Raw genomic sequence first — 25071 nt, 5'->3', positions numbered from 1 at the left:
AGCTTTGAATGGTCACTAAACAAACTTTTGTAAGTTGAGGACTACCTGCATTTCTGACATTTCACAGAGGTTAATCCAGGAGAACTATTTATCTAAATCAAATGCATCCCACTTTGAAAATGTTAGAGATATTTGAAAATGTTACTTGGTGGGAATGCTGCTTTTCTACAATAACTGCAATCATACAACTAGATTCACACACAAACCTACTGTTTGAATAACCCATAACTAGCTGAGTTTACTTAGCCATAAGCCATGGGCTTCCATACTATAAGGATCCCATTCACACAATATATTGTGGCAATACCTGCCCCCAAATCCCCTTAACTTAAAACAACATAACTAAAATTACCCCCCAAAAAATCTGTACTCTTATTTGTCTCTCTTTGTTCCTCTTTCAATTTTATTTATTTTACAAATTTATGACCCATTTTAGGGCCGTGACTCTGGGCAGGAGACAAAGTTAAAAATAACCATTTAAACAATTCACGCCATAAATGATTGAAATCACAAACAGCAATTCTAACTTATAATAGGACAACATAAACTCAGAGAATTCACTTAAAACCCAAGTATTATGTCTTACTACAGCGCATGAGCTCTGCCTTCCAGTTCAGCCGCGATCAAAGCAAATGTCCTCCCTTCCCTAAATCAAAGGGTTTAAGTTGGATTCACAGTCAACTTTGTGGAGCTCCAAGAGTTTAAGAGTCCCATTCATTTGGTAGTCATGAGCAAACTATAGCAAGATCTTCTTCTTTAAGCCCTGTTCTCAAGGCACTCCCTTTACCTTGTAATCTTTTCAAACAGTTGGAAATCCATGAGTCAGACCTGGAAAACATGGGCTGAATACCTGCATGCTGCTCAGAGGTTTAGGAAGCTGACTGCAGATTTAATAGGACTTTCATCAGAATGGTGCTTCTTTGTATACTGTAGGCAAGTTTGGGCAGGAGAAAACAAAATAGGAGTTGGCTTTGTTTATGCCACTGCTTTCACTCTTGAGATTGAAAGCATTATCAGGTGTTCCTGGACTGGGCAAAAACTGCCTGGGCATATGGATAGGTGGGGACTGAGCACTCCGCCCCCCACACCTCCAAATGCCTTCTGAGTTTTTATGACATCTGTCTTCTTCCCACCTTTTTCCATAAACAGGAGTATTGCCAGGCTCAGTTTGTTCAATTTACAAAGAGTTTATCAAGGAATAAAGTAAAAGCCATTCCCCCACCCCACTCCCACAGCAGGGGTGAAATCTAAAAATTTTCCCTACCGGTTCTGTAGGCATGGCTTAATTGGTGGGTGTGGCTTGGTGGTCAGGTGACTGAATGGGCATGGTCAATAATAATAAATAACAAAAATAATAAAGTATACAAAACTTGGGAGGCACCGGTCTACCTTCTTTAAAAATAGAGGCTTTAGTCTACCAATTGCGTTTTACTGGGAGGCACCAGTCTACCAAGTGCCTTTTTTTTGGCAGGCACTGGTCTACCTTTTTTAAAAATAGAGGCACGGTCTACTAGCGGCCTACAGCGCTGATCAGCCGTAGTGCGGCCCTTTGAAGTACCTCGGCAGTCATTTAAGGCCGTTTGCAGCTATATCACCACCGAGAGCTTCAGGGACAGAGAAGAGGAACAGCGAGGTGTGAGCAGTGGGGGGCGGCAGGGATTTTTGCTACCGGTTCTCCGAACTACATGCTCCCATCGTTACCGGATCGCGCGATCCAGTCCGAACCGGGAGCATTTCACCCCTGCCCCACAGGGAGGAAGGGAGGGATGGTTTGAACTTTTCACCATTATAAAGGTCTTTGGAAACAAAACTGGTTAATTAGCCAACACCTCAAAAAACACAACTTGGTTGGAAAAAATGATAAAAAAACACATAGACCTTAAATCAGAGGTTTTTTTAATTGGGGAGCATACCTGAAACTTATAATAGAGAACTGAGATATTAACTGAGACAGCAGCTAGGATTGTGTTTGCTAAAAACTGGAAAAATGAGAAAATACCAACGCAAGATGAAATTATTAAGAAAAGAATGGAATGTGCTGAAATGAGTAAATTGACATTTGAAATTAGAGAGCAGGAAAATAAACAACACTATAAGATATGGGATTTATTTTATCAATGGTTAGATAAAAAAATATGTTCATGAAGTTTGATAGAGGTTTTTATAATGGAAGAATTGTTGAAATACACACTGATTTAAGATGAGGAAATGAATGATGTAATATAATTAACATAAAACTTATAATATTTTATACGAAATGAGGAAAGAAATTCTTATAGTTAAATAAATGATTAATTGACCAAAATATTTGGATATATATCAGATTGGTAAAATGTAAAATTAGATAAATCTTATGTTATGAAGATGGTGAAATTGCACAAAAGATTTGTAACCAACCAACCGACACACTTTTTGTATTTGTATTGAAGATGCTTTTATGTTTGTTCGTCTAAAAAATAAAAAAAACATTCCAAAACAACAACAACAACAACATAACTTGTTGAGTTTGGCTTAATGCACTGCATGAGCCAAACTGCCGGTGTTTGGAATTGATGGTTTAGGGTTTGGCATATCTTGCGAATCCAATCAATGCTATCAGTGACTAAATGACATTGCATAGATGATGCAATAGATCAGTAGTGGTATCCGTTTTTGATGCTCTGCGCATGCACGGAGGTAGTGCTTGCAAGCGAAGCACTTGCACACATTCACATTTGTGAACCGGTAGTGAAGGTAAGTGAATGGAATGGAACCCTATGCAAATTATGCATTTATATGGTTTGGGCCAGATCCTGAAGATGAAACTCAAATACTTTGGCCACCTAATGAGAAGGAAAGACTCACTGGAGAAGAGGGAATGATGGAGGGCAAAAGAAGAAGGGGACAACAGCGAAGGAGGTGGCTGGATGGAGTCACTGAAGCAGTAGGCCTGAGCTTAAATGGACTCCGGGGGATGGTAGAGGACAGGAAGGCCTGGAGGAACATTGTCCATGGGGTTGTGATGGGTCAGACATGACTTTGCAACTAACAACAACAACATGGTTTGGGTAATAATGCCGCCGCTAAGGCGACGTCATGTTCTAGATGTCTATGGAAGTAAATAGATTGCAACTTCTTAAGCTCATTCTAATGCAAGGGTTGGGGACCTTTAATAGCCAGAGGAAGATCTGAGAAGAGACGCACTGTTGTGGGGAATAGGACAAAGTACCCAGTGGGAGGGTCAAAAATGCGATTTTTACTGATAAAAAGAGGAAAAATGCAAACTTGGCAGCCAGAACAATACATTTTATTACAAACCATACATGGTAGTATTCAGAAAAATGCTAGCACCCCTTTATAAATCAGCTACGTTGCACTTTCAGATTCAAAATGCAAGCCTCATAAGCAACAGTAATTCTCCTCAGATTAAAAATAATATCAATATGTGCGCCTAGAGATAATAGATAACACTCAACCTTCCCGAGTGAACTTAAATAACTCTCTGGTTTATTTATTCAGGATAATTCACGTAGCAGTACAAATCCCCCAGAAAGAAAAAGAAAAAGAAAGAAAAAACGCAGTCCCGAAGATCTATGTAGAAGCGCAAAGCGCTCCTTAAAGGTCATCAAAGGCAGATCGATTCAGAATCGACCCAGAACCCAAGGGAAAGTCAAACATTACGAAACAGAACGGAAAGCTCCGAAGAAGCTCAGCAGATAAGAAAGCTTTGCTTGCAAGTGGGGAATTTTATACCACCTTCTCTCCAAGCCTGAACATTCATCCCTTAAAAGATTTTGGTGAAACATAGAACTGTCCTCAGAAGGTGTTTTCCAACTTAGATGCCTTTTGCTGTTCCGCCCTCACCCACCTGACACAATTTTTGTTTTTGTTTTTCCCTTAACCTTTGAACTTAACACGAAATGGTATACAATATATACACCACAGTTGTGTAAATATTGGTCACATGCTACTGGCTCCCCTCCCCCGCCCCGTTTGTATAAACCCTCTGATTCTGAGTAACAGACTAGATGCGTGATTTAGAGGTAAATTCTGCACCCACTACTTTGAGGGAGGGCTATCTTATTCGGGATGCCGTCCCTTTGGGATGACATTATATCAAACTTCTTTCATGTCCTCTTCCTCTTCTTTGTCTTCCCCGCTTTTTTCCTCTCCTGCCTGTTTCATTTCTCCTTTACTATTTCCATCTTTCTTGCTCTCCTCCCTCTTTTCATCTCTTTTTCCTCGTCACTTCCATTCCCTTTGCCATTTGCAGCCCTTCCGAGGACTCAGCGAAAGTGACTCAGCTGGTTTTGTGCCCAAGGTGAGACTAGAACTCATGGAAGGAGGCTTTAAGAAAAAAGACTGATAGCAATAGCAATTAGACTTACATACCACTTTACAGTGTTTTACAGCCCTCTCTAAAGGTTTACAGCAGGGCTGTCACACTCGCTGCCCACTGGCCAGATACGTCATGCCCTGGTTTAGGGAAAAAAGGTGCGATACGTCACATGACAACGCCATGACGATGCGAGTTTGACACCCCTGGTTTACAGAGTCAGCCTCTTGCCCCCAACAATCTGGGTCCTCATTTTATCCACCTCGGAAGGATGGAAGGCTGAGTCAACCTTGAGCGTGGTGAGATTTGAACTGCCAACTTGCAGGCAAGATGGCAGTCAGCAGAAGTAGCCTGCAGTACTGCACTCTAACCATTGCACTACCAGATGGACTTTTTAAAAAGAATATACAGGTAGTCCTCGACTTATGACCACAATTGAGACCAACATTTATGTTGCTCAGTGAGACAGTTGTTAAGTGAATTTTGCCCCATTTGACAACCTTTCTTGCCACCATTTGGGAGGTGAATCGGTGCAGTTCTTAAGTTAGTAACATGGTTGTTAATTGAAACTGGCTTCCCCATTGACTTCACTTGTCAGAAGGTCGCATCCTGGGACGCTGCAACCGTCATAAATACGAACCAGTTGCCAAGCATCCAAATTTTGATCTCATGACCCCCACGGGGGATGCTGCAATGGTTGTAAGTGTGAAAAGCGGCCATGACTCACTGTTTTCAGTGATGTTGTCACTTTGAACGGTCATTAAATGAACTGTTGTAAGTCGAGGACTACCTGAATTCCATTTGCACTTTTGGCTTGAGGAAGAGAAACCTTGGACAGAAATTTAAAAACTGTTTTCTTCAGCCTTGATGAAACCACTAGCTCAATTTTTCTTCATACATTGTACGTACATTGTCCACGGATGACTGAAGCTGCTATAACGTCTGAAAGACATGTTTGAATCATTTCAGGGATTAAACTCTGCCTACTGGCTAAGAAAAAAAACCTGGTTATTTAGAAAAATAAGCTCTTTTTGTTTCTCTATCGATACCCTCCACCCCAAATGACAATTTGCAAACAATCCACTTAAAGGGATAGGATGGGATTGTAGTAATTTGAACAAATGCTCAAATGGCTGGTACACAGATTGTGTATCCAGAATGCATGGGAAAGAATTTAAATGTTCCTTATTTGAAAAATGCAGAGAAACAAGAAGTGGAAAATTCAGAAGAACAAGTTTGGCCTGAGTGCTTTGTCTTCTGCCACTCTGCTAATAATAACAATAAAGTTGTTGTTGAGCGTTGTGGGTGTAAGGAAAGATATAAAACCTACTATTCCTCTACATGAGGGATGGGGAACTATGGCCCCTTTATGACCATGGCTCAGGAATTCTGGGAGTTGAAGTCCACAGGCCCATAGTTCCCCATTCTTTTTGTACATTATAGCTATGTGGGAGGAGGGGAAAACCCCTAAATCGTGGTATCCTGTCAATTTACAGAAATTCCTTGAGATTTTTCGGCTCCTGACACAGAGTTGATAAAATAAGAGAACAGCAAATAGCAACATCTATGAACTTTGATTTTTACAGTTGACAAGAACAGTTTCAATCTTCATTAGCTTGTGGGTTAGAACAAGCCCCGTGTATTAATGTACTAAAGGGGGAATATTCTCTCTGGAAGATCTATTCCATTGTTAACCACTTTTTTTTTTTTTTTGAGAAGCTGTCCCCTGGTGACACATACATACGTACCACCCTCCCTTTCTCTGTTTAAGGAAACAGAGTTGCCTCAGTTTCAGAATTTTTGAAAAAGATGGATTGCACACGAATGGTACTTACAAAATCAGCAGCAGCATTTCATCAGATTGGAAATATTATCCAGTTTTCCTTTCTGCATAAGTTGACTTTAACTACTCTTTCAGCACATACTCAAGTTAATAGCCACACTAATTAATCAGCATTTGCTAGCAGTAAACTATGGTTTCAAACAAGAGCGCCAAGGTCCTGTGAAATTATTTCCTATCGGCAATACATTCGGCCACAATGTTTCTGTTAGATATTTTTAATTAACTTTTAAAATTAGCTTCTCAATCAATTCTTTCACCTGGCATTGTTCTTTTGGAGAGAGCAACTGTTCCCAGTTAGGAGGAGGGTTCAGGCATGGATATCTTATGTAACCCGGACTCCCACCCATGAATGGCTTTGAGCTTTATCTAGCTTCCCCAGGTGAAAGCTGGCAATTTGGGAAGATTCCTGTGAAATTGGCATAGAAAAATAAAGTAGCTAGTTTGAATTCTACACCTGTGGATCTGTTTCTTTGACCCTGACATTTAATGATTTTATTCATTTTATTGAATTGATGTAACTTCAGGGGAGTTTCAGAGAAAGAGAAGTGATATTAATGTACTAGTATAATACAGAATAGAATTAGAATAGAATAGAATAGAATGGAATGGAATGGAATGGAATGGAATGGAATGGAATGGAATAGAATGGAATAGAATAGAATAGAATAGAATAGAATAGAATAGAATAGAATAGAATAGAATAGAATAGAATAGAATTCTTTATTGACAAAGTGTGATTGGACACACAAGGAATTTGTCTTGGTGTATATGCTCTTGGTGTACATAAAAGAAAAGATACATTTGTCAAGAATCATAAGGTACGACACTTAATGATAGTCATAGGGAACAAATAAGCAATCAAATCATATTAGGAAACAGTCAATATAAATCTTAAGGATACCAGCAACAAGGTTACAGTTATACAGTCATAAGTGGGAGGAGATGGGTGATAGGAACGATGAGAAGATTAATAGTAATGCAGACTTAGTAACTAAGTTTGTCAGTGTTGAGGGAATTATTTGTTTAGCAGAGTGATGGAAAAAACTGTTCTTGTGTCTAGTTGTTCTGCTGTGCAGTGCTCTATAACATCGTTTTGAGGGTAGGAGTTGAAGCAGTTTACATCTAGGACCCGAGGGGTCTGTAAATATTTTCACTAATATACTAGTATAATAGTATAATAGATAAGCACAGTTCATAAAATTATCTGCTACAATGTCCTACCTGTCAATGACTACTTCAGCTTCAACCACAACAATACATGAGCACACAATAGATACAAACTTAAAGTGAATCGCTCCAAACTTGATTGCAGAAAAAATGACTTCAGCAACAGAGTAGTCAATGCCTGAAATGCACTACCTGACTCTGTGGTTTCATCCCCAAAACCCCCAAATTTTAATCGAAGACTATCTACTGTTGACCTCACCCCATTCCTAAGAGGTCTCTAAGGGGCGTGTATAAGAGCACCAGCGTGCCTACCGTCCCTGTCCTAATGTTCCTTTTATTTGTATTCATTTTATAGATTCAGTTCATGCTTATATATATTATCTAATGCATATTTGACAAAGCATGACATAAGCATGAACACTATTCACCCTTCAGTTTGATGACTGATATGCTTCCAACTGAGGAAGATATATTTAAATCAGAATATTTGCAGCCGTGGTACCCTGTTACTTCCCAGAGCCCTTAGAAGGACTGCTTGTGAGAGGACTTGTACAGGTGCTCAGATACTCTTAGAAGACATGCATGATCTGGCCTATTTCAGTCTGGTAAGAGGATTGAATTAGCTTTAGTTCCCTCTTGATGGACGACCTTAATAAGAGAAGTAAAATCTTGTTAATTCTTAAGAAGGCTATGGAAAAGACTCTAGAAATATCTCTGGATATGTTGGCCAGGAAGATGCAACATGATCACATCAGGAAGATGCAACATGATCACATCAAAATAAGAGGTGCACATTATAGGTGCCTCCTTATAGGCAGCTGCCTTATTCCAGGGAGGTTACCTACTTTAGATGGGATTGTATTCCTTTTGAAAAAACAGATGGGTAGATTCTAGGGATTCTTCTAAATCTAGCACCCTGAATGAAAGCATGAATGTTTTTTCTGGCAAAGAATGTGTTTTTCCAGCTCTAGCTGTTCCTGGATAAAGGAACGCTGGGCACATTGTTTCTTGTAGTGCTAATCTTAAAACTGATTATTGCACTGTGCTATATGTGACGCTGCCTTTGAGATTGCCAGAGAAGTCACAGTCAATTCAAAATTACACTTCATTAAACTATTCAAGGTAAAGGTAAAGGTTCCCCTCGCACATATGTGCTAGTCGTTCCCGACTCTAGGGGGCGGTGCTCATCTCTGTTTCAAAGTCAGCGCTGTCCGAAGACGTCTCCGTGGTCATGTGGCCGGCATGACTAAACGCCAAACTGTGACCTTCCAACCGAAGGTGGCCCCTATTTTTCTACTTGCATTTTTTATGTGCTTTTGAACTGCTAGGTTGGCAGAAGCTGGGACAAGTAATGGGAGCTCACCCCGTTACGCAGCACTAGGGATTCGAACTTCTGAACTTCTGACCTTTTGATCGACAAGCTCAGCGTTTTAGCCACTGAGCCACCGCGTCCCACCAAACTATTCAAACTATGCAAAGGAATAACCTAACTAAGGAATAAATAAGGTTATTTCAAGGTGTTGCTTTGGCTGTCAATATGCTTTCCCCACCCCTTAACATTTCAAGAATCTTATCCTGGAATTAGGATTAGATATCAACCTCCCCCTATGCCTCAAAAGAAAAATGTTTGATCAGGGTGTGCTACCTGTTCTAACATATGCCACCAAAACATGGACACTAATCTCTCAACTGATACAAAAGCTACGAGTGGCATAAACTGCTATGGAAAGATACATAATCGGCATTACAAGACAAGATAGAATGACCAGCACATGGATTAGAGAACAAACAAAAGTCTAGTCTAGTGAAGAGAAGGACCAGGGGAGACATGATAGCAGTATTCCAATATTTGAGAGGCTGCCACAGAGAGGAGGGGGTCAAGCTATTTCCCAAAATATAGAAGGCCAGACAAGGAATAATGGATGGAAACCGAACAAGATTCAACCTGGAAATAAGGAGAAATTTTCTGACAGTGAGAACAATCAACCAATGGAACAGCTTTGCCATCAGACATTGTGGGAGTTCATCACTTGAGATATTCAAGAAGAGATTGGACTGCCATTTATCAGAAATGGTGTAGGGTCTCCTGCTTGGGTGGGGGATTGGACTAGATGACCTACAAGGTCCCTTCCAACTCTGTTAATCTATAAGATTTATCTGTAAAAAGTATACGATATCATCAGGTAAGTAAAAGAATTGAAATGGAAATGGGCTGGTCGCATAGCAAGAAGAACTGATAGCAGATGGACCATGGCGGTCATAGAATGGATCCCACTTGATAAAAAAGTGTCCACGAAAGAGACCTAAAACAAGATGGATGACATCAACAAGTATTGTGGGTCCAATTGGCAAAAGAAAACTCAGGACCGTTTAGGGTGGAAACATGTGGAAGAGGCCTTCATCCTATAATATAATGGAAAGACAATGACTAGGATGATGATGATGAGCTGACAGACCAATGTTTTCCTCGGTGTCTGTCTGAGCACTAAAATCTGGTGAGGATTCCATCTTAAGAATGTTGCATCTATATCAGGAATTCACTATGTAACAGCTTGACAGAGAACCTTTTGGTCATAGGTGACCCTAACTGTGAGACTGTTCCCTCCCCTTTGATTCATTATACTGTAGTTCAGGGGTCTCCAACCTTGGCAACTTTAAGACTTGTGGACTTCAACTCCTAGAATTCCTCAGCCAGCTGTCTTAAAGTCTTAAAGTTGCCAAGGTTGGAGACCCCTGCCGTAGTTAGTCCTGAACCTACATTATAAGCTGTTGGCACTATAATTTTTGCTGTGCCCCTGTTTGATTTTAATATTCTAGTTCTTTTTTAGTTGTTTTATAGTTTTTAACAGGAGAAAAATATTATTTATATCATTTGTGGCCACGTTTTCATCTTCGCTTCAGCCTCAGGAAATAAAGCCTCCTACGAGCTTAGCTTGATTCCATATGGATTCATTAATACAACTGTGCAGTTATATTGCTAGGATTACAGAAATTATGTGCCATTTGGGATTTAATTGTTTCACTTCCCAATCTGTCCTACAGCCTTAGTAATTCTCTAGTGGAATCCATACCAAGCATGAACCCAGCCTGAGCTTTCTTAGCTTCCAGGCATAAACAAGTTGTTGAACCAAGTGTTGCCTCCTGCTTGAGACTATAAGCAAAATATGGATCACATATAGAGAACGCATGCTTTAAAACCCACAGACTTAGGCTGTCGCATCATGCCAAGCCAAAACAAGAACACATTGAATCTTACTATACTGTTAGAACATAAATTGTTTCAACTCCTACCCTCAAAATGACACTATAGAACACTGCACACCAGAACAACCAGACACAAGAACAGTTTGTTCCCGAACGCCGTCACTCTGCTAAACAAATAATTCCCTCAACACTGTCAAACTATTTACTAAGTCTGCACTACTATTAATCTTCTCATCGTTCTCATCACCAATCTCTTTCCACTTTTGACTGTATGACTGTAACTTTGTTGCTTGTATTCTTACGATTTATATTGATATTGATTGTTTCCTGACTGCTTATTTGTACCCTATGATTAAGTGGTGTACCTTATAATTTTTGATGAAGGTATCTTTTCTTTTATGTACACTGAGAGCTTATGCACCAAGACAAATTCCTTGTTTGTCCAATCACACTTGGCCAATAAAAAATTCTATTCTATTCTATTCTATTCTATTCTATTCTATTCTATTCTATTCTATTCTATTCTATTCTATTCTGGAATGCCTTAAACCAGGTTTAAATCTGAGTACCACTCTTCAGGTGGGATTGAAATGAAACTCTGAGCATCCCTTGTCATTAACAATAAAGGTTAAGTTCTTTAAGTGTTGTACTTCAGGATCAGCTACTGATGTTTTCTTGCCCCTAGACTGAAGCAGTCTACTCTTTTCCAGCAGAGATCATATAATAGCTTGTCTCAACCAGGTACCTTCCTAGCCAGTGAAACCACCGCACACATCAAGAGCTTAACAGAGAATGTTCTGTTACCAAACAGACAAGGAAATACTGACCTGGGAAATTATTGAGAGAGAGGGAGAGAAAAAAAAATTGTACCTTGATTTTAGAACAACAAACGCAGAGACAGGCTATATTGCATCAGCAACAGCAGTGTTATATAACTGTTGCTTGTATTTAGATTTTTTCACCTTGGGGACAGATTAAGCAAAATAATAAAAGCGAAGAATAAATAAAATATTGAAACCACTCTATCCCCGAAAGCCCTTGAGGCCTTCTTTTGGAACCATCCCCCCTACAGAAAATAAAATGAAATGAAATAAAAACTTGAGCTGGCTTTTACCTGCAAAAGGTGGAAATTTTACTGAGCTAAAATAGCAAATTTTTAAAAAAATGCTTCACATTGCTACACCTCAAAATAAATGTTTACTGGCAGCATGATAGTGCTTGTAGTCTCAAAGACTACTTTCACAAGCCACTAGCAAATTCTTAAACTAAACAGAGGTATATTTTCCTCCAGCTTTTGGCAGCTGTCTTTTAAATTGCTATGTGAAAGAAAGAGAATCCATGTCTCCTAAGAGTCTGACATTATTTATATACACATATACACATGCACAGGCAGAGGAGGGACAGCCACACCAAGCAAACAAGGACTTCTAAGTTGCACAGACTTTATCATATTTACTTGCTTAGTTTGATTGGATCCTATTACAGGTAATCCTCAATTTGCAACCATTCATTTAGTGGATTGTTCGAAGCTGGAGAAAAAATGACTTACGACTGTTTTTTATACATACGACTGTTGCAACATTCCCATGATCACATGATTAGAAGTAGGGCACTTGGTAACCAGCATGTATTTATGACAGTTTTCCCAGTGGTGAAATCCAAATTTTTTTACTACCGGTTCTGTGGGCATGGCTTGGTGGGTGTGGCAGGGGAAAGATACTGCAAGATCTCCATTCCCATCCCAGTTCAGGGGAAGGATACTGAAAAATCTCCATTCCTACCCCACTCCATGGGGAAGGATACTGCAAAATCTCCGTCCAGGGGAAGAATACTGCAAAATCTCCATTCCCACCCCAGTCCAGGGGAAGGATACTGCAAAATCTCCATTCCCTCACCACTCCTGGGAAAAGGATATGATTATCTTGATTTGTAACCTTCCCGGCTGGTTTCCGACAAGCAAAGTCAATGGGGTAAAGACAGATTTGCTAAATGACCACATGATTCGGTTAACTACTGCAATGATTCACTTAACAACTGTGGTAAACAAAAGAGGCATAAAATGGGGCAAAACTCACCGACCGCCTTGCTTAGCAAAGGAAATTTTGGGCTCCGTTGTGGTTGTAAGTCAAGGACTATTTGCACTGCAGGATCTAATCTTGGAAGTTTAGTCTTCCATGCTTTCAGATTTATTTATTTATTTTACCAACCTCGGAAAGATGGAAGGCTGAGTCAACTTTGAGCCAATGAGATTAGAACTGCCAAACCTCTGGCAGCTGGCAGTCAGCAGAAGTAGCCTGCAGTACTGCATTCTAACCACTGCGCCACCACAGCTCTTAAGGTGAGTAGTCACTGACACAGAAATAGACAAGGATGCCATGCAGTTAAAGAATGGCCTCTCCTTTTCTCTAAGAGGAGAGAGCAAATAATCCATTTTTAATCCCCTGTACTCTGGGATATCCTCTGAATGCTGTTTTCAGATAATTACCTGGCTGTATATTCATAGTCACTAGCATCCAGCCGTGCAGATGACTAGATAAAATGATCCAACTATGTACGAGTAGCCTTTTCCCTTTAGTTATGCTGACTGAGATGATAAAGCTACAGTTAAAACTTGCATGTAATCAAATCTCACCCCATTCCTAAGAGGACTTTAAGGGCGTGCATAAGAGCACAAGCGTGCCTACAGTTCCTGTCCTATTGTTTCTTCTCATATATATATATATATATATATATATATATATATATATATATATATATATATATATATATATACACACACACACACACACACACATATGTAGGTGAAACCTCAGAAAACATATATATATATATGTGTGTGTGTGTGTGTGTGTGTGTGTATGGGTATGTATATGTATATGTATATATGCTTATACTTCCTTGTTTCTCCTCATATATATGTTTATATATTATATAATCTTTTTGTGTGGTGCTTGTGTATATTGTTATGACAAAATTAAATACATAAATAAATAAAATGGTGGTTTCGCAGAACATTTCCCAATGCAAGGCCTCCCAAAGGTATTATGCTTCAATTCTCATATGGCACCGACTGACACAGGAAAATTATGTATTTTGATTGATTACAACTCTTCAGATAACAATTCCTATTACTTATTGAATAGCAGATGGAAGGAAATACTGACGTTTGTGTCTTCCTTTTTACTATAGCTCAGGGGTGTCAAAGTCAAGGCCCTGGGAGCTGGATTCGGCCTGCGAGGTGCTTAGATCTGGCTCGCGGGGCCACCCTGGAAACAGCAAGGTGCCTCTGCCAGAAAAAACAGAGCTCAGAAGAGCCTCGGGCGGCCCTCCTGAGCTCTGTTTTCGCTGGCAGAGGGTTTCAGGAAGCTGTTGCAGCCAAAATGATGTTGTTGTTGGAAGGTGGCGTGTCACCACTGGCAGGGCAATGGCAGAAGGAGGTGGGGCACAGCTCGAAGAGTGGAGGGTCAGAATCGGTGGGTGGAATGGCATTTTCGGGAGGCATGGGCTGTAGTGGAATGTCAGCAGTAGGGGCCAGGGCAATGGCATCCCTTCACAATACAGGTAGTCCTCGACTTATAACAGTTCATTTAGTGGCCATTCAAAGTTACAACGGCACTGAAAAAAGTGACTTATGAGCATTTTTCACACCTACGACCATTGCAACGTCCCCCCAGGTCACGTGATCAAAATTCAACCGCTTGACAATTGCCTCATATTTATGACCGTTGCTGAGTCCCAAGGTCACATGATCCCCTTTTGTGACCTTCTGACAAGCAAAGTCAAGGGGGAAGCCAAATTCACTTAACAACTGTGTGACTAACTTAACAATTGCAGTGATTCACTTAACAACTGTGGCAAGAAAGGTCATAAAATGGGGCAGAAGTCACTTAACAAATGTCTTACTCAGCAACATAAATTTTGGCCTCAACTGTGGTCATAACTGGAGGACTACCTGTAGTCCCAGTTTCTTTTGGAAAAATTAATTACCCATTCCTGCTATAGATCCTCCCTTAAGTTCTTATCTCATCAAATGACTTAGGCTCCAGCTTTTAGAATTAGAATAGAATAGAATAGAATAGAATTTTATTGGCCAAGTGTGATTGGACACACAAGGAATTTGTCTTGGTGCATATGCTGTCTGGGTACATAAAAGAAAAGATACCTTCATCAAGGTACAACATTTACAACACAATTGATGGTCAATATATCAATATAAATCATGAATGTATCTTTTCTTTTATGTAACACTGAGAGCATATGCACCAAGACAAATTCCTTGTGTGTCCAATCACACTTGGCCAATAAAATTCTATTCTATTCTATTCTATAAGGATTGCCAGCAACAAGTTATAGTCATACAGTCATAAGTGGAAAGAGATTGGTGATGGGAACTATGAAACGATTAATAGTAGTGCAGATTCAGTAAATAGTCTGACAGTGTTGAGGGAATTATTTGTTTAGCAGAGTGATGGCCTTCGGGGAAAAACTGTTCTTGTGTCTAGTTGTTCTGATGTGCAGTGCTCTATAGCGTCGTTTTGAGGGTAGGAGTTGAAACAGTTTATGTCCAGGATGCGAGGGATCTGCAAATATTTTCACGGCCCTCTTCTTGATTCGTGCAGTATACAGGTCCTCAATGGACCATGATTTACTGAATAAATCACAACTGTTCAAGTTCATGGGCCATCAAGTCATAAAGTATAAACTGTCAAGGCTGGATTGCAAAAACTAAACCCAACCCAAATAAATGACTTGATGCCTTGGTATATAATTCAATGTTTCTCAACCCTGACAACTTGAAGACTTCAGTTCCTAGAATTCCCCAGTCAGCAATGTGTAGGAAGTTAGCACCCACCCCTCTCCTAGAAGAATGAAATATTCTAAGAAATATTAAAAAGGCAGAATGGATGAGATCCACCTCCCTGGATGAGAAAAGGAGATACATGCTTTTGGAAAGCAGCCTCCACTTTTGTTAACAGCCCCAGAAAGATTGGGCCATCCTATCTACAGGATGAAAGGCTGGGCCAGCTTATCTACAACACAAAAGACATGGCCCTCAAGACATGATAGGATTAGCCTTCACTCAAGATCCAAATCAGGACAAAGCCACTAAGCCCTAATAGGAATTGTCCAAATCCCCTTCATTACGTCATCACCCAGCAAGATTCAACCAGACCTGGGACTCAAAAGACAACGTACAAAGTTACCCCTGCATGGCCCCATGGAAGTCTGACAACCAATCAGAATTCATTTCTTACACAGGAACAGGAAGCTCCAAGGCAGGGCTCAAGAGAGGGTATAAATCTCTCTCACCCATGTGCTCATTTTGCCCAGGACCCAAAAAACCCATATGGTCCTGTCCACCATTAAACCATCTTTCCAAGCAGTCTCCATGTTTCCAGTGTCTTTCTTCCCACTTAGAACTGAATCCAGATGAACATTTCTTCCAACTGAAACAAATGATGTAGTCTTTGCCTACTTCTAAAGTTATAAAATCCTGCCTTTTAGCCCCACTGTCAGTGAATGGCCAATTCCTATATAGTGGGCTGCATTTACCTTAAGGTACCTTAAAGAAATGTATTAAAGACGTGACCCGTCTCTCAGCTTTATGTATTTGGCAGGCAGCCCTTTCTTAATGATTGCCCTGTTTAGTGACCGTTCAAAGTTATGATGGCTTTACGATTAGTCCTTGCATTTACGACCGTCACATGATTGCAAATGGAATTTTTCTCAACCGGTGGGTATTTACAAACATTATATAGTGTCCCATGGTCAAGGGATCACCATTTGTGTCCTTCACAGCTCGCTTCTGATAAGCAGAGTCATGGGTGAAGCTGGTAGTAAATTTACAAGCCATTAGTATAATATTATATAGTTGGCAGTAAAAAGTCAGCAGTAAAGTTACAAAACATATTTACTTAAACGTGTACATTCAGTTTCAACTCAAGACAGCTCGAATGAGTTGATGCAATTGTTTCCTCAAAAACAAAAAGAAAAAAAAAGGAAACTAACAAGCAGGAAAATATTAGGTACTTTATATTTATTGATAAATAAATGAGAATTAAAGTAAAAGAATGAAAAGAACTGAAAGAAACAGCAATTCAGAATATGGAGAGACGGTGCATATAGGACCTATATTTGTTTAGCTTATACAGCAAATACTTTAGAAGAATGGAAGGATTAGAAAAGGTGACAATTGGGATTAAAACTGACTACAGAAACCCTAACAGTTAAAGATGCACTTTCCTGGTTGCAAGTAAAGACAACTTTGAAAAATTCATTGAAAGATTAAAATGGAATGTGAAAAATTTGGGTTAATACTAAATATTAAGGAGACAAAGGTAATATCAACCAGTATGCTTAGTGAATTCATAATAATTGATGGTTTTCGGGGGCAGGAAAAATATGAGCAGTCTCTTAATCCTAGGAGGAAGGCAGTGACAAATTTATGACAAATAAGTTTGGTTATTTCTGTGGCAAGAAAGATTAGAATCCGTAAAGCAGTTATTTTTCCATTGTGCAACTATGAAATTGAAAAAGACACAGTAGAAAGAAAGACATAAATGATTTACAAAGATGGAGATGGCTAATAATAAGATGAACTATAAGATGAACCAACCAATCACTCCTGGAAAAAATAAAGACTGCTCCCTTGAGATGATGCTCAACAGGCAGAAACCTGCACATTATGAGCATGTAATATGAACAGATGACAGGTAAGCAAAAGCTATTCTGTTCGTCGAGAGAAGAAGGAAAATGGAAGGTAAGGTAGATTTCTGAATTGTCAGGGTAAAGATTTAAGAGCTGACCAGCTGCTACAATGATGTAAAGCTGGGAATGAGTCAGCAAGGTTTTTGGGCTGATATCACTTTAAGAGCCTGTAATAAGAAGAGACCCTGTTGGGGTGTGTGCTTCCGTGTTGTAATTGCCAGTTGCTGTTTGTTTGAGGTCCAACTAAAGTATGTGTTAAATACAAACCTCTGTTTATTGTATTTGCTTCTGGGTTGTCTCACATAGTCACACTGTGCACACTCTGACATGAATCAAAGTGATTTTTGGAAAGTTCACAGAAGGACCACAGCCTGTTACCAGAAACATTTTAAGATGGTTTGGCCCAATTTAACACTGCCACCATTTTTGGTCCCTTTTTTGGATCAACTGGATATGCAGAAGAAACAAGTAACAATAACAATAACAACAACAGAGTTGGAAGGGACCTTGGAGGCCTTCTAGTCCAACCCCCTGCCCAGGCAGGAAACACTACACCATCTCAGACAGATGGTTATCCAACATTTTCTTAAAAATTTCCAGTGTTGGAGCATTCAAAACTTCTGCAGACAAGTCGTTCCACTTATTAATTGTTCTAACTGTCAGGAAATTTCTCCTTAGTTCTAAGTTGCTTCTTTCCTTGATCAGTTTCCACCCATTGCTTCTTGTTCTACCCTTAGGTGCTTTGAAGAACAGCCTGACTCCCTCTTCTTTGTGGCAACCCCTGAGATATTGGAACACTGCTATCATGTCTCCCCTAGTCCTTCTTTTTATTAAACTAGACATACCCAGTTCCTGCAACTGTTCTTCATATGTTCTAGCCTCCAGTCCCCTAATAATCTTTGTTGCTCTTCTCTGCACTCTTTCTAGAGTCTCAGCATCTTTTTTACATCACGGCGACCAAAATTGAATGCAGTATTCCAAGTGTGGCCTTACCAAGGCATTATAAAGTGGCACTAACACTTCACGTGATCTTGATTCTATCCTTCTGTTTATGCAGCCCAGAACTATGTTGGCTTTTTTAGCAGCTGCTGCACACTGCTGGCTCATATCTAAATGGTTGTCCACTAGGACTCCAAGATCCCTCTCACAAGTACTACTATTGAGCAAGGTACCACATATACGGTACCTGTGCATTTTGGGTTTTTTTGCCTAAATGTAGAACCTTACTTTTTTCACTGTTGAATTTCATTTTGTTAGATAGAGCCCAATGTTCAAGTCTGTCAAGATCCTTCTGTAACTTGAGCCAATCTTCTGGAGTGTTGGCTATTCCTGCCAGCTTGGTGTCATCTGCAAATTTGATAAGTTCCCCATCTATACACTTGTCCAAGTCATTGATGAAGATGTTGAAGAGTACTGGGCCTAAAACAGAGCCTTGGGGTACTCCACTGCATACTTCCCTCCAAGTATAGGTAGTCTTTGACTTATGACCACAATTGAGTCCAAAATTTCCATTGCTAAGCAAGACAAGTTGTTGAGTGAGTTTTGCTCCATTTTAGGCTTCTTTTTGCCACAATTGTTAAGCAAAAGCTGCAGTTGTTAAGTGAATTATGCTGTCATGAAGTGACGATAGCACTGACTTTGCTTGTCAGAAGCCGGCTGGGAAGGTTACAAATGGTGACCACATGAACCCAGGATAGTGCAACCATCACAAATGCATGCTGATTGCTAAGTGGCCAAATTTTAATCATTTGACCCTAGGGATGCTGCAATGGTCATAAGTGTGAAAACTGGTCATAAGTCACTTTTAGAATAGAATAGAATAGAATAGAATAGAATAGAATAGAATAGAATAGAATAGAATAGAATAGAATAGAATAGAATAGAATTCTTTATTGGCCAAGTGTGATTGGATACACAAGGAATTTGTCTTGGTGCTTTAATCTAGATTGCAGAAAATATGACTTCTGTAACAGAATCATCAGTGCTTGGAATACTTTACCTGACTCTGTGGTCTCTTCTCATAATCCTAAAAGCTTTAACCAAAAACTTTCTACTATTGACCTCACCCCATTCCTAAGAGGACCATAAGCGCACAAATGTGCCTACCGTTCCTGTCCTGTTATTTTTCTTTTCTTCTATACCTTTATATACTATATAACCTTTCTATATGATAGTTACATATATTGTTGTGACAAAATAAATAAATAAATAAATAAATATGCTCTCAGCGTACATAAAAGGAAAGATACTTTCGTCAGGAATCATAAGGTATATCACTTAATGATAGTCATAGGGAACAAATAAGCAATCAGGAAACAATATAAAACAGTATATTTTTTCAGTGCTGTTGAACAGTCACTGAACAAACAGTTGTAAGTCAAGAACTGGTGTAAGTCAAAGACTAACAGTTGTAAGTCAAGGACTGCATGCTAGGTACTTGTCTAGAATCGTACATTTCTGCCTAATTTTAAATGAAATGCTTATACAGGTAGTCCTCTACTTAGGATCGCAATTGAGCCCAAAATTTATGTTGTTACGCGAGACATTTAAGTGAGCTTTGTCCCATTTTACGACCTTTCTTGCCTCAGTTGCTAAGCAAATCACAGCAGTTGATAATTTAGTAACCCTGTTGTTAAGTGAATCTGGCTTCCCCATTGACTTTGCTTGTCAGACGGTTACAAAAGGGGACACAGCAACGGTCAGACGCGTGAGCCAGTTGTCGTCTGAATTTGGATCACATAATCATGGAGTTGCTACCAAGGTGGTAACTGTAAAAAAAATGGTTATAGATCACTTTTTTCAGTGCCGTTGTAACTTTGAACAATCACTAAATGAATTGTTGTAATTCGAGGGCTACCTGAGTAAGTGTTTAGTACATTGTATAATAATAGGCATTTTCACACTAACAGCACCCTAAATACTGCATGTATTTACATTTGCCCCATTAAGCCTTACGGTGGGCATTTTCCCCACTGCTTAGTTGAAGTGTTATCCACCCATCCTTGAATTGGCGAAAGTTATCCCAGCATCAGATTCACCACCTGTACCACCAAACACCATCCTGCCATCCTTGTCACGGTTCCCCACCCCACGAAGAACAGGGGCAACTCATATGGCAGGTACCTCCCTCACAGTCATTGTATTTTACAATAAAGGGAGACGTGTTATTTAGAAGTACAGAGAAAGGATGAGTTAAAGCTGCCTGGCTGGCGGGCTGGGAAGGTAGATGAAGGCAACCACATGGGAACAGTGCAGGTAAAAAAGGGATGTTGCCATGGCATTTGTGGAGCTGTGGCGAAGTGCCGATGGGGCCTGTACAGTTACAAACACCAACGACGCCATCACCTGCCATCCAGATGCCAACCTGTGGCATTCTGCCTCCCCCCCCCAGGACTGGGGCTCAATGAGAACGGTTGAGACAACAGGGCTTCTTCCTGTGGTTCAGGGCACCTACCAAGATGCTTTCTGCTCTTACCTTGTGAGTTTTCTAAAGAGGGGACTGAAAGCGGATGTCAGGCGGATTAAGCGCCCTGCAGTTTTAAGCCAAGTTTGGCACCTGCAGGGACCAAACTCTCCCAAGCTACCTAGTTTAGCAGGGAGGATCCCCTTGCTCAACCCACCCAGCCAGCCACCGACCCCAGGTAACTCACGGTGGTTCAGGGGGTGTCCATTCCTGTCGGCCAACACCACCAGCTCCAGGTAGGCTGCGCAGAGCCCCACGGCCAGCAGCCCGAAGACCAGCAGGAGGCGAAACCTTCTCCTTAGCGCCTTGCCCAGAAGGAACGCGAGGGTCCTCATCCCGACTCAGTCGAAGCCGGAAGAAACGAACATGCTGCTGCTGTTGCTGCTGCGGTTGTTGTTGCCGTAGCAGCGTTCGCCCCGCTCGGTTCCTCCGCGAAGCTCACCTGCTCTGGCGCCTGCAAGAGTTCGGCGGCGCCAAATAGCTGCTCCGGGACACCAACATCGAAGTTGTCCCAAAGTCAGTCAGTCAGTTCCTTCCTTCCTTCCTTCCTTCCTTCCTTCCTTCCTTCCTTCCTTCCTTCCCTTCCCTTCCCTTTCCTTTCCTTTCCTTTCTTCTCGCCCCTTCTGCTTTGGGCTCCGAGCCTTGGCTGCTTTCCGCCCACCTTCCGCAGGTAACGTCCCTCTCCCTTCACTCCTCGGCCAGGCGATCTGCCCCGGCTCCCCGCTTTTTTTCTTCCTGTCTGCCTTCCTTCCTTCGCTCGCCCCGCTGCCGAGCGTCGAGCGGGTTCTTCTCTTCTCTTCTTCTCGCCCGTCTCGTCCACGCTCTCTCTTCTTTCCCAAACCCAGGCAAGCCCGATGCAGGGGCGGGCTCTCCTCCCACTGCCTCCTCCTCCTCCTCCTCCTCCTTCTCCGACGAGAACGGCTCTCCTTCCCTTCCTGCTCTCCTCGGGCACCTGTGCGCCGCCGCCCCGTCTCCCCGCATCGTGTCCTTGGAGCGGCTCCTTAAGGCTGCCCAGACGGCGGTCCAAAGACAGAGCTCCAGGTCTCAGCACAAGCTGATCGAAAAGTCATGGAAGGAAACCAAAGCGGGCCCGTGGACAAAGGGCATTCTGAGCCCCCCCCCCACTTTTCCTGAGGGTGAGACTGAGAGGAGCTGTTGGATTTACAGACTCCTCACATCCTGGACATAAACTATTTCAACTCCTACCCTCCGAATGACGTTATATATACATTGCACACCAGAACAACTAGACACAAGAACAGTTTTTTTCCCCCAAACGCTATCACTGTGCTAAAGAAATAATTCCATCAACATTGTCAAACTATTCACTAAGTTTACTATTACTTTTAATCTTCTCATCATTCCTATCACCCATCTCCTCCCACTTATGACTGTATGACTGTAAACTGTTGCTGTATCCTTAAGATTTATATTGATTGTTTCCTAGTATGATTTGATCGCTAATTTGTACCCTATGACTATCATTAAGTGTTGTATTTTATGATTCTTAATGAATGTATCATTTCTTTTTATGTACACTGAGAGCATATGTACCAAAGACAAATTCCTTGTGTGTCCAATCACACTTGGCCAATAAAGAATTCTAGTCTAGTCTAGTCTAGTCTAGTCTAATCTAATCCAAGCAGTGCTTAAATCATCTAGTCCAATCCTGTAAACTACTCCAGGAATCCAAATTAAATTCCAAATTAAATGTTCCAACACTGGAAATTCTTAAGAAAATGTTGGATAACCATTTGTTTGAGGTGGTGTAAGGTTTCCTGCCTGGGCAGGGGATAGGACTAGAAGACCTCCAAGGTCCCTTCCAACTGTTATTATTATTATTATAAACCATCCCGATTTGATGGTTGTCCAGCCTGCACTTGAATGCATCTTATTAGCTGTCTGGGGTTGGGAATCTACTGTGAAAGTGTTATTATTGCTAGAAACATTTAGGAATAGCAAAATCTGACTTCCCCTAATTTAAAACTGCTGCTGCTGACAAATGACACATGGTGGAAAAATCTGCTTCTGTCTGGCTTTCCCCTAGGATTGAGTGATAAACTTCTTTCCAGAAGCTCAAATCTATACTCTGGAGTTGGCAGCAAAGCATCAAGAAGATAGATATTCTCAAAGTGTCTTCAAAAAGGTTGAAATGGTGATTGCCATGTAGCAATTGAACTGCCCCCTAAGGGCATACAAAAACCAGGTGGGGCTTTTGATCACTTCCGACAAGGTTCAGATAGATATCCCAGAACAAGAAGCTCCAATAATGAAGCTCCTTTCTGCAAACTCAAGTCCTCTGTTTACAGGATAAGCCTCAGGGTTTATCCCTTGAATCTCTTTCTCTCCCACTTAACATAGTAATGAATTTATTGCCTTGGAAGTGAAGGGTATTTTGGTAACCATGTATTTTGGTAACCATCATCTGATCTCAAGCTCTTTGCTTCTGCTCTTGCAATATTTATGTGACATCTTTTCTATTATTTGCAGATAGTGAAATATTCCCAATTCCTTTGAGCTTTTTTCATACCTAGAATATAGAATATAGAATCCTTTGGATTTTCTGATCCCTGTTTGTCTGGATTAAACACAATATCTATAGTTGTCCAACCCAAATAAAATAGAACTATTACTAATCATGAGTTGGACAAGGTATTCCCACTGATCCAGCCTAAAATCCAATTTGCTTTTTGTAGCTTTATGACTGCTAAATCTGAATTAAACAAGCAATCCACTATGTGCACTGCATTTGTTACACTGGAACAAAATATCAGGTCAATAGACACATTGAAACAAACCATTGTTGTTGTTAGTTGCGAAGTCATGTCTGACCCATCGAGACCCCATGACAACTTTCCTCCAGGTCTTCCTATCCTCTACCATCCCCGCGAGTCCGTTTAAGCTCACACCTACTGCTTCAGTGACTCCATTCAGCCACCTCATTCTCTGTTGTCCCATTCTTCTTTTGCCCTCAATCTTTCCCAGCATTAGGCTCTTCTCAAGTGATAGGATCTGGCCTTCTAAAGAGCAGTCAGGGTTGATTTCCTGTAGGACTGACTTGTTTGATCACCTTGCAGTCCAAGGAACTCTCAGGAGTCTTCTCCAGCACCATAGTCCAAAGGCCTCAATTCTTTGGCGCTCAGCCTTTCTTATGGTCCAACTTTCACAGCCATACATTGCAACTGTATTTACACACTAATCAAAAGAGTCAATAAAAAAAGCTAAGAAAGAAACAAAAAGAACAGAACAAATAGTCTCCAATAAGCAACACCTAGATAAACAGGGATTAACATCAAGTAAACAATGAAGCAGAAAACAATAGCCTAATTAAAGAACTACCAAAGAGGAAAGAAGGCAACATGGGCAGGGCAAGCTACTATACAGATAGAGAACAAACTCTATACCAGTGATGGCTAACCTTTTTGTTGAAATGTGTCAAAAGCGTGCCAGCACCTGTAATGCAATGCATCCCCAGTGCATGCACATGTGACCCTCCTGCCCACCCTCCACCCCCCAGCACATGCATGCGTGACCCACCCGCCCCCCGTTTTGGGCCTAGTAGACCTCCCTGTAGCCTCCTGGGATCAAAAACAGGCTATTGGGGGGGGGCATGTTGCACCCCCACACCCCATTTTGGGCCTAGTACTGGCTGCCGGTAGCCTTCCGGGTGCAATTCAAGGTGCTGGTTATCACCTTTAAAGCGCTCCATGGCTTAGGACCGGGCTATTTACGAGACCGCCTTCTGCCACCGATAGCCTCCCAATGACCTGTGCGCTCCCACAGGGTGGGCCTTCTCAGGGTGCCGTCAACCAAACAATGTCGGTTGGCAGCCCCCAGGGGGAGAGCCTTCTCTGTGGCGGCACCGGCCCTTTGGAATGAGCTGCCTCCGGGCTTGCGCCAACTCCCCGACCTCTGGACCTTCAAACGTGAACTTAAGACCTTATTATTTCATTGCGCGGGACTGGCCTAAGCAAAATTTTAAATGGAAATTTTAAATGGGTTTTATGTCGGTCTATGACCGTTTTAGTTTGATTTGGCCTATTGTAAATATTTGGTTTTAATTTTGCTTTTAAATTTGTTGTTTGTACTCTGTGTTGGTTTTTAATATGGCTGTAAACCGCCCTGACTCCTTCGGGAGAAGGGCAGTATAGAAATTAAATTATAAATAAATAAAATAAATAAATAAATAGTAGGCCTCCCGGCAGCCTCCTGGGACCAAAAACGGGCCATGGGGGGCACACCACACCACCCAGTGCTCCCATCCCACCCCCTGTGCTCCCCCCACCCCTGGCCATGCACGTGCAACCCCCTCCCCCAGCGCATGCATTCGTGACCCCCTGCGCATGCATGCACATCTCCCACATGCACCCC

General features: G+C 41.2%; 1 protein-coding gene across 2 annotated transcripts in view; it reads right to left on the bottom strand.

Moving 5' to 3' along the window:
- The window catches only part of B4GALNT3 (beta-1,4-N-acetyl-galactosaminyltransferase 3), a 103586-nt gene extending 82054 nt beyond the window's left edge, over positions 1–21532 (bottom strand). The window contains exon 1 of one of the 2 annotated variants that reach the window (XM_058190261.1): positions 20888–21532. In XM_058190261.1, the coding sequence (XP_058046244.1) occupies positions 20888–21035 (148 nt within the window). In that variant the 5' untranslated portion in view covers positions 21036–21532. Of the gene's footprint in view, positions 1–787; positions 1008–20887 lie in introns of those variants that run through there. The other variant, XM_058190262.1, reaches the window with a different exon arrangement.
- Between the last annotated feature and the right edge of the window lie 3539 nt (positions 21533–25071).

This window comes from Ahaetulla prasina, chromosome 7 (genome assembly GCF_028640845.1).
Source record: "Ahaetulla prasina isolate Xishuangbanna chromosome 7, ASM2864084v1, whole genome shotgun sequence".
Classification (NCBI taxonomy): Eukaryota; Metazoa; Chordata; class Lepidosauria; order Squamata; family Colubridae; genus Ahaetulla; species Ahaetulla prasina.
Note: the sequence above shows the minus strand (reverse complement) of the source record. Positions and strands in the feature narration are given on the sequence as shown.